Source organism: Punica granatum, chromosome 3 (assembly GCF_007655135.1).
Source record: "Punica granatum isolate Tunisia-2019 chromosome 3, ASM765513v2, whole genome shotgun sequence".
Lineage (NCBI taxonomy): Eukaryota > Viridiplantae > Streptophyta > Magnoliopsida > Myrtales > Lythraceae > Punica > Punica granatum.
The window spans coordinates 1,014,817-1,025,639 of NC_045129.1; the positions used below are offsets into that span (position 1 = coordinate 1,014,817).

At 39.6% G+C, this 10,823-nt stretch overlaps 1 protein-coding gene across 1 annotated transcript; it reads left to right on the top strand.

The window, feature by feature from the left end:
* Window positions 1-2,036: 2,036 nt before the first annotated feature.
* Window positions 2,037-5,284, top strand: LOC116200841. The gene is made up of 4 exons (XM_031531772.1): window positions 2,037-3,238; window positions 3,970-4,040; window positions 4,148-4,577; window positions 4,886-5,284. The coding sequence occupies exons 1-4, from the start codon at window positions 3,119-3,121 to the stop codon at window positions 5,075-5,077; spliced, it is 813 nt and encodes a 270-aa protein (XP_031387632.1). The 5' UTR covers window positions 2,037-3,118; the 3' UTR covers window positions 5,078-5,284.
* Window positions 5,285-10,823: the final 5,539 nt, after the last annotated feature.

Genomic DNA, 10,823 nt, shown 5'->3' on the forward strand with positions numbered 1-10,823 from the left:
ATGTTTCGTAGACTTAGGAAATGTTCACGCAAGTCATGATTAGTTAAGTCTAGACATTCTTTGTTATTTTAAAAAAAAGGAGAAAGATTATTTTGATTCACCAGAAAACTTGAGTTCATGTAATAATTTCTCATCAAAATATATTTTTAATATTTCAACAATTAGGATTAAGAGAAAAATATAGTACTTTCGGCAAGAATAATAATCTAAATATCCCTAGGCTCGTCGAATCTGCATATATATGGAAAATGCAAATTTAACGACTTTGGAGGTACAAAAGACCTCTTGGTAAAATTTCCTAAAATTCTCGAGGGCATCATAAGTGTTAATATCAATCAATTTACCAAACTAGTTGATTGGCTAGAGATATTCCAATACAAACTCCATAAATCATCAAAAAAAAATTGAAATTTGTGGACCAATAGTATATCTTTAATAAAAAGAGTAACTAAAAAAAGTAAAATGTAGTCAACTCGAAATTGAAAAACTCAAGAGTTCGAACAAAAAATGCAAAGTATATATATATATATATATATATATAGATTAGACAATACAATACAAATTATATAGATTAGACATTTATCAAAATTAAATAAATTAGATATACTCCGAAAAGTTTGAGCGGGTCTATTTGACAATAAATTATACGTACATATGTTTTGTATTATAACTCGTAGTGCTTGGAAGACTATAATAAATCAACGTGTGATATGACCAGTTCAAATAAGAAACTTGCGAAGGATCCGACGCGCGTCTAAAATTTATTCTCCGTAACATTTCGACCATATTGCAAACAATATAAGAAGAGCAAACTCTATTACCAATTATGCTCACCTTCCTATATAGCAAATTATAGATGTTTTTAAGTCAGATTTCTGCACATCGTGACTCCTCCATCTCCATGTTCGAAGCTATAAAATAAGGAAGGAAGGGGCTCTCTTCTCTCCTCTTCCCCCAATTTCCTGCCGATTAATGGGGCAGATACATAGGCTGAGTCCGTGACCCTTTCCCATATATAAAGAAAAGGTCAACATATAAAGAAGTTTGGTCAAGCCAAATATCTAACAATAAATAGTCTATTCACGGGGAAGGGTTGGGGTGGTCCTCCTGCTATTGAATTACCACACTGCCCCTCCCCCCTTCTCCTTCCAAATGAAAATAAATTTGAGTAGAGTATCCGTGTCGCCCTCAACTTATTCATCCAGTTATTCTCTACTTATTCATTGAGTTATTCATTAACAACCGTTTTTGTCCCTCACATATTTTTTTCACCAAGTAACCCTAAACTTTGGAATTCCGTCTAACAATTACGCCATTTTGTGACGAAAAATATAACGCCGTACATGAATTTTCCGTCACGGGAGTTAACAGAATGATATAAATGTTAGACGAAATGCCAACGTTTGAGGCTAATTGATGACAAAAATATGTCAGGGGTAAAAACGGTTACAAATGAATAAGTGGAAGGTGACAGTTGTAGTCCACCAGAATAAATTTATATAATTCTCATGCTGCGTTTACATCACCCATCCCCGGCTCAATAACATTAATAACAGTCCCTAAAGATCAAAACTTTAAAATTCCAGTCTCCAAAAACCTGCACACGGAGCAATTTTTAGCAAATCCGTGGGAAAATAAGCCAATCCGTGGGGATACTTCGATAGTTTTGAGCGCATTTAGTCGCAGTCTTTTCGATCTTCTGCAGAGCTTAATGATATTAGATGATCTATAGGTGGAGTCTGGAGTCAGGACCCTCAAGGGGTAAGAACGAAGGAAGTGCAGAAGAAAAGAAGCAAAGACAAAATGAGGAGGAAGAAGGAAGGACGGCACCCGTTCCCTCTTTCCTTCAAACGGGAAGAAACAAAGGAAAAGGGTAAACAGGTAAATCTACATGACAGGGCTGAGCTGCTGTGCAGCTTATATAATAATAAGCCGGGGTTGGCACCCTGAAAGAGAAGACATAGAGGTAACAGCAGCAGCACCACCAGCATCATCATCGTCATCATCGCTATCAATTCCATTATCATCATCAGCATGAGAGAGAGAGAGAGAGAGAGAGAGCGAAGCAGCAGGGAAACGCATACATACATGTACGTATACGGTCTACCCCATTTTATCTATCCCACCACTCCATCTCACGTCTCCTTTCCACCTTCAGTCTCCTGTAGTGTAGCCATCTCTTTCCCTTTCCCCCTCTCTCTCTCTCTCTCCCTCTCTCTCCATTGAGTAGGCTTTTTGATTTTCAATTCCCTTGTCTGTCAACTCACAGAGGGGAAGAAGAAACATTTTAGAACCTTCACTTCCCACCAGAATAGCCCCTCTCTCTCTCTCTCTCTCTCTCTATACCCTCTCTCCATCTCTCTTCAATGGCCCAGCTGGATCAGAATTTATGTGTGTGAAGGGAAGAAACGCACAAAAAAAGAAAGAAAAGAAGAGAGGAGAAAGAAAGGAAGAAAGATGAGACGAGAGAGGTGGACAAAGAGAGAAAGACAGAAAGACATAGAGAGAGGGGTCTTCTCTGATGTCCTCCCACCCAACCAAAAAACCAAAACCCACCACCACCACCTTCCTTCTCTCTTTCTCTTTCTCTGTCTCTCCATAATCGTTTGCCACAATTGCCCTTCTGCTCTGCAACCCCATCCCACCTCCCCCCCCAAAAAAAAAAAAAAATCAATCGAACCCACCTCTCAATTCTTCCTTCCTCTCACTGTCTCTGAATTCCTCCAAAGGACATTTTTTTTTCTTTTCCTAACAAAATTTTCACAAAAAACACAACCTCATCCCTTCCTTCCCCTACTACGCACCATGTGGGGCGTTTTGGGGTTTCTTCTCTTCTTTCCTCTTTCCCTTCCCCTTCCCTTTCCTTCTTTCTTGTGTTTGGGTCAGAGTTCTCTCAGAGAAAACAGGGAAGAAAGAGAAGAGGCGAGGAGAGAGAGAAGGAAACGACATCTTCCCCTCCTTCCCCTTCCCCTGTCTATTTCTCCATCCATCCGTCGCCCCCTTTCCTCCCTACCCTTTATCGTCTCTGCACATACCATATATTGTCTCAGCTCCGCTCCCCAGAGAGCCTCGACACCGTCTCAATTCAATAGATTTCTGGGGTTCGGTTTTTCCTCTGATGAAGAAATTGAAAGGGGTTGCTTCCATGGAGCCATCTTCAAACCCTACGGCCTTCGAAGATCCGCGGGCTAGGTTTAAGTTCCAGATCCTCTTGCAGGACTACCAAGACCTAGAAAAGGTGATTTCTTGTCCCTTCTGCTTGGCTTTCCGGCGTTCTTGGTTTTCTCTGCTTTGGTTGGAACATGTTTATGTCGGATTGACGGATCTAGGGTTTTCCCTCTGTTAATCTCTTCTTCTAGACCTTTGATCTTCTTCGTCCCTGTTATCGACACAGCTCCAACTCTTACCTGTTATCATGGATCTAGGTTTTCCCTTGGTTTCTTTTACATGTTATTGCCCTCCTCTGGTTTTTTTGTGGTTGCTTTCATGGTTGTTTATCTAGTTCTTGTAGCTAGTGTTTCTCCAGTTCATGTTTGTCCCGGGACGGGGCTCACTTTGTTTATTTTCTCCACAGCTCATGCATAAATATATGTATATATTAATTTGGTTGAAAGGTTCTTTTGTTCCCCTCAAGTTGAGTCCTTGTGTGCTAAAAATCAAATTTTGATGCGCAGAAAGATTAGTGAAGACGGGTTTATTCTTCATATGTTATTATGCCTAATTATATCTTGCTGGATGATAATCGTACTAATATGCCCTTAAATTGGTCGTGGTCTTGTGAAGTGTTGCTTAAAAGGCTCTAAAGATTAAATTTTGTTAAGGGGAAATCCTAAGAAGGGATTTTGATGGAGATACCCGATTGTTTGAAAACTTTGTCTGAGAGTGGACAGTCCAAAGACGGTTTTGAGGAGGAAATTAGTCTTTTTATCGAGTGGTTGCTTACGAAGATGGCTTGTTATCGTTATGCAGGAAACAGATGCCATGAAAAAGAAGATGCAGATGATGAAACAAAGGAAAATGACCCTGCTGGCCGAAGTGCGGTAAGTTATCATCCACCATAGACTTATCGTACTATATTGGACTTATGCTTTGCAGCAGTAGTCAATGATTGATGACTTATCTGGTTCTCTTTTTCTTTAAATTTCAGATTTTTGAAACGGCGATTCGAGTTCTTGACAAAGAACAACTCTTTGCATCTCAAGCAGTCGCAAAATCCTGTGAAAGGGAAACCCAGAATTTCAGAAATGCAAAGCAAACAGATTGCAAAGAAAAGAAATTATCCTACAAAGGGAGCAGTCACTGGGTTTGAATCTAACAAGAAGTCAAGGATTGGGAATACAAAGAAAGCAGCATCAGAAATCCCGAAGCCTCGGCTAACACAAAAGCCTGCTAAGGGCAAAGGAATGGCATATCGGGAATTTTCACCAGTGTTTGATTTGAATCAGGGGGATGTGGTTTCAATTCCCATGCTAAACTCTGGTTCGGTTTTTGAGTTGAACCAGAAGGAAAGACCTCAGTCAGCTAAGGAAGCATCTGTGCTAAGTCGTGCTCCTGTCTTCGACTTGAATCAGATCTCGGTAAACTGTCTCAAACCTTTTTCTGGGACGAGGTCATTGACTATATGTAATTTGGCACTCATATTGACCCATCATAAACGGTATATATTGCAAGAGTGGAAGTGGTCTTTGAAATGAATTTGTTGCTTATGTTTGGTGCATAGAAGACATACTTTCTACCTCTGAGAATTGATTTTATTTGGTCGTCTTAGACTCTGGAAACTGAACAGAAACTCTTTGGGATTTTGATTATCTATGAACAAACAAGGTGGACCGTGTATTTTCTGTGCAGCTGTGATGACTTTATATGTTGTTTTGATGTGCTGCAGAGAGACGAGGAAGAGTTGCAGAACAATACCGAGTTTGTGGGGATGGAAGAAGCAAGAAGAAGCTCAATTTTGGGTGGGAGTGAGGAACAGCTTAACAGTGTTAAGCTACCGGGTTGTAGGACTGTCGGGAATGGATCGAAAGCAGGGAAACGGAAGATTACATGGCAAGACCAGGTGGCCTTGAGAGTATAAGGATTCACTAGATGCTGTACTAGTGATTACTGTAGAGATCATTGTCCTTTTAGCTCTTTCCATAGGAGCCTTGTAAAAGTAAAGAAAGGGTTGATATCAAATGTATGAACATTGGATATAGGCCTGATAGGATGAATTTCTTTCCTAGGTAATGAAAAGATTAGTTAAATGGAAATTGAGCTCCCAGAGCTTCTCATTTTCACTTCACCTCATCTGCTTCTCTGAGTCTTCGACGTCATCTCCTGTTCCAATCTTTTCGGACAGAATAAGCAAAACACGGTGAAAATTTTACATGCATCAGGTTTAGAATCTCGAGTTCCTTCTCTTGAAGGAACTGGCACTTGGCAAGGGCGAAGGACAGCAAAACCCAAACTACTTCCTGTTATGCAATGGAAGTGTCGGATAAACAGCTTTGCTGTGATTAATGTGAAAGCGGAAGATAGAATTGAGAAAAAAAGGTTATTGGTCGGGGAAAAAGGTGACCCTTCTTTTACTCGAGCCAGTTTCCATGAAAGGGAAGATTGCACATGAAACAGAGTGGAAACCTTGGGACAGAGAGCAAATAGGAATAGATCATGGAACTTTGTTTTGGCAAAGACAGATGAGATAGGGACCAAAGGGCAAAGAGCCATAAAAAGAGAGAGAGAGAGACCACAAAGGAAAGAAATCTCAGAATCATAAAAAATGACATATCAAACCTTCGAGATCACTGTTGCAAAGTGTTGCTTCATCAGAAAACAGCTATGGTTGGTTTCACTGCAGCGTTATTGTACTCAAGAAAGCCAGAATTCAATTCGAAGAAAATAATATTAGCAGGCTGGAACTATATATACGTATATACACACACACACATATGGTTGAGACATCAAAAAACATATTCCCACTGCACATACATCATTCTGTATTTCAATCAGGACGGGGTTTAATCTTCCTGGCAGACCTAATGAGTGCCAAATCACATACTTATCAGGCTCACACAAGATTCATCAATATCCAGAATACGGTCCTCATCTCCCAGGAGTTTCGTTGTGGATGTTGTTATTAGTTAAGCGTTTGAAGACACAGAGAATTGCCTTTACATGGCCACGCATCAATGATTGAACTCCATTTTCGGTAATGCTTGTAGTCTTATACTCATCTATGCCAAGACGATGGTTAGAAGTCTCACAAACAATTCGATGCTCCCCGTCTTCCCAAGAAGTTCCGTCAATCCTATTTTCGGGGATTCCAACAGATTAACATCGTTAGAGATTCTGCAGTCCAAATTAGCTCAAGAAGTCTGGGGATATCCTTTGAAAGATCAACCGATTGATTTGAGGGGCTATTCAAGATCAGACATGCAGGCTTAGAGAAACTTGCTGTGTGGAGACCATGCTTTTACCTCATCAGGTTCGGGGCAGACCATGCTTCAATCTCCTACAATTTCAACTCAAACACCAATTAAGTCAGTGGAGCCAAAGGTCATGGAGACTATTCTGGTATCGCGATTAGTTTTTCTTCAGTAAAAGTCTGATATGGAACGGCTTTCGACGTACTGAAATTCCAAAAACACCATACCTTTTTCCTTCATTTTACATAGAAGGAATACTCCATGAGGTAAAAGAAGTCTGATGAGGAATCGATGCCCACCGACCAGAGTTTGACCCTTATTTCATACTCAGGCATCAGCCTTGATGTTCAGCATAGATTTGATTCTTCGTTTCAATCTCAATAATAGATATAAATTAATACTGGTTAAATTGCATCCAAACAAATTAAACAATTCTGGGAATCACATGAAAATTCCATATTGAAGAGACTGCAAATTAACCACTGAATAACTATAATATAATTTCCCTTTTCACTTCCCCTCCCACCCATTTTCTCCCCACTTTACCCGCTTCTCGCACGCTAAGATTGGTTGCACGAACCAGGAATTCTTCCAGATCATGCCATAGGCAACCTAATGCTGATAGTCTGTCGGCTACGATGAGTTTTACCAAATAATTGTTGGATTTAGAGAGTTTCAATTCCTATACGAACTAACATAGAGGGTATATGATAATTGAATGGCTACTAACAACAGAATCCTGCTAGACCCTTCCTTGATATAAAACATTTATGTCTATATCATACCAAGTATAGTAGCTAGGATGCCAAATCTGATTAAAAGATACATAATATCATCATCTCATTAAGTACAAAATTACATAGAGAGAAACTTTTTCTCTCTTTTTCTTGCTAGGTCACCGCAATAGACCTTAGGCTTGCTAATAAACATATATATACATATTCTTACATTGAGTTCTGCACTGTCACACGGTTGGTCATGGAACAGGGTTGGAATATTAGAATAGACTAGTGAAAGATGATTGGAGTGGAATGAAAGACACATATACTGCGCATGCAAGAGGTAAGAATCCTATTTTCCTCCCATTGACAAGTACCGGAAAGAGGTTACTCCAATAAACGCAGAAAATATAGAGCAAGAAGCCCTGGGGCAAGTGAAGCAGAGAGAAAAGTGGATTTCATTAGATGAGGACTAGAGCAAGACCGATGGCCTGGACGTGGTCGGACCAGATCTCCTCCTCCGTAAACACCCTTCCCTTTCTTATACCCGTCACTTAACCGAACTTCTTGAATCCCCTCGTGATTTTTGCCAGAAACTTTGCAGGTCTGCCTTTCCTTCTCATCTAATACCAGCCCAAACAGACAGATAGTGGTCGGTGACAGCAAATAACAGTTGGAAAAAATACATATAGTGGACTTGGTAAAATTTTCTGAAAAAAGAGCAGAGGAAAGCTTACTGCAGAGTCGAGTTCCCGAGACTAGATGAGGATTCTGAGTTGTCGGTTCGGGAGATGAAGTGCTCTCGTACTTGGAAGGAAAGAGAATGAGGAGGAGCAAAAGAAGCAAATTTTTAGTCATTACGATGGCGATCCCACTCTAGCGAGCTATATGTAGATGGTAGATATCAAGGGGGAGCTTGAGGAGTTGCTCTCTCTGCTACCATTTATCAACATTCACTAGGAGCTTACATCCTTATATAATAAAATATTGCTTTTGATAACATAATTGTGTGACCCCTCCAGCTACAGGTTCTTAAAACAAAGGAAAAAGAATATGCTCAAGTGGAATCCAATGCACATCCTTTTGTATCGACAATGCAACTAAAGATTTAATGTTAATATCCATATCTGTAGAAGAAATGAAGTATAAGTGAAGGTTTTCATGCTGCCGATGCCATGCTAGGAGAAAATTATCTCTGTTTATATTATCGCTTATGTAGCAGCTTAGCTCTTGCGATCTTTTTTTCTCTCAATCTCAATGCCAATTCCGAGAACCAGTACTCACGATTATTTAGCTTATGCAATGCTTCTGGCACTGTGTTTATTTCGAGCTGTTTGCATCCTTTTTTTTTTTCCCCTCACAGTTAAATCAGCAGAGTTCCAAAGAAAAGAATATACATATGTAAATATATCTGCTATATACATGTGTTTGGAAATCTATGCAGTTTATGGCGATGCGCAGCATCCATTCAGCTGTGCGTCAGGCCTGATTTGATCTTCTAGCAAAGGATGAAGAGGAGTGAGTTATATAGACACATAAATTAAGGGAAGTTCTCGTCTGAATTTGGTGGTTGTTATCTCCCAGGAATCCAATTTTGATGCTGTCACTAAGCCAAGCATAGGGAGACAGAGAGAATTGCCTTTAAGTGGAATTACGATTAAGCTTTAATTTGTGGATGCTTGTTGAATATAAGAAAAGAATTAAGATACCTCATTACTCATCTCAGTCAAGACGGATGGTTAGTTAACAAAGGAGCCCTGTAGACAGATTCACGGGCAACTTGATGATTCCTATACTCCCATGAAGTCATTTTTCGTTGTTTTAGGATTTCAGATACTCCACGAAAACCGCCGATCATCAGGGCTATTCCAGTCCGTCAGTAGTGGAAAACGAACATAATTGGATCTCCGGTTAGGAGGTGACCCGCGTTCAAACCTTTTTTATATGTACTTTTAATAACAATATTTCCAACTCTAAGCCTTCCATTTTTGTAAGATTTGAACCCTCAAGCTTTCTCCTGGAGAAAGCTACATACTGGTCCTTTGTGTTTATGAGTTGAGGTTCCTGGATATATCTTCAAACACCAAAGATCATTGGAGGGAAACTCAATTTTCCAAATCCTCTCACCAAGCGAAACTCTTGAATTGCAATTAATGGGTTTACTCATCTATCAACGTCAAACCACAGCTATCACAATGGATCTAGTCAATCATAATTTATGCAGGACAGATTTACACTCGGAGAAAATCTTGAAACCGCCTTATTTTTCCCTCGAGATCTATTTAGAGGGAATTTCTGAGGTGAAAGAAGTCTGGCGAGGAATCGATACGCACCCAATAGAGTTTTGACACCTCTAATGAACATGAATTATCTCAAACTTAGAGGCATCGAATTAACGGCTCGGAGTAAAATACATCCTGAGTACTCAACAAATGAATATTGTAATAGTACCGAAGTAATTGATTGCGTCCAAAGAAGAGTATCCAGGAATCAAATGGAAAATCTATAGTAATGAAGGAAGGAAGATAATGAATGCATCTTATTACAATAAACAAATGAAGCCTGCTTTTTAGTTCCCGTGCCTTCTAATTGCTTACTGTAATATCCAATATTATATCTCGTTTCAACCCAAAAATAATAATAAATAAATAATTTCCGTCTATGTGATGATGCTCAGATTGTCCGAGGAAACTGGGGAGTTAGTTTGGACAACCTTCATCTCAGTTTCACACATGGGATATATAGTACTACAACAGCAAGAGCAAACCAAGCAACAGAGGGCATCCGCCCCCGTGGAAGGATAACAGGCTAGTCCGCCCGGCCACTGATCTTCCTATCGTGGTCCCTCTCCCTGGCCTAAAACCACGAAAACCTGCACGACTACCTTTCCTAACATAAATACCAAGTTTTCTGACGTGGAATGACAAAGTGCTGGAGTCACTTGGGGTTGGCAGAGTGCTTTCTTGGATGAGATGATGAACGCTTTGAGCTGAGGTCACCGAGGCTCTACTCTTGAGGGATGAGGAGAGCAAGAGAGCAGTGACTAGGAAGAGAGCGGGTGCGAATCTGGTGGCTGCAGACATTTACGCAATTGCGAGAAGAACAACTTCTTATCAGTTATATGTAAGAATAATTTTAAATACATTAATTATATATATTACGTAGCGGAATAAACTGATTTCCAACCATTAACTTGATGCCGAGATCGTCTTATAACTCCTAATATCGGATGTCTAGATGAAGACACAAACTCTTTTTTTTTTTTAAATAGTAGCAGTTAGAGACCCTTCGGAATATTATTTCCTTAGATATCCTAACATAAAAAGAATATTAATTGTAATACACAATATATGAAATATCTCACTCAAATCACGAAATATATTGTGACACGAAGACCACCTAATTGAGGGATTATATACTTAAATATACAATATATTTTTACATTATATTAGAAGAACCGGGCGCGTAGGCTTATACGGGAGGGGATTGTGTATCCCTTTTTAGCTGGATAGAAGGGGATTGTGTATAATATGCGTACATAGGTAATTAGTGGGGTCCAGAGATTTCGTCTTGGTTTTTGAGAGATTCCTGTTTGAGAAATTCAGGAAACTAGTTTCACCCCCACACCCAAAAAAATAAAAATAAAAAAAATTAGGGAACTAGTAGCAAGCAAGCCGTGTATTTTGAATCATGGAAA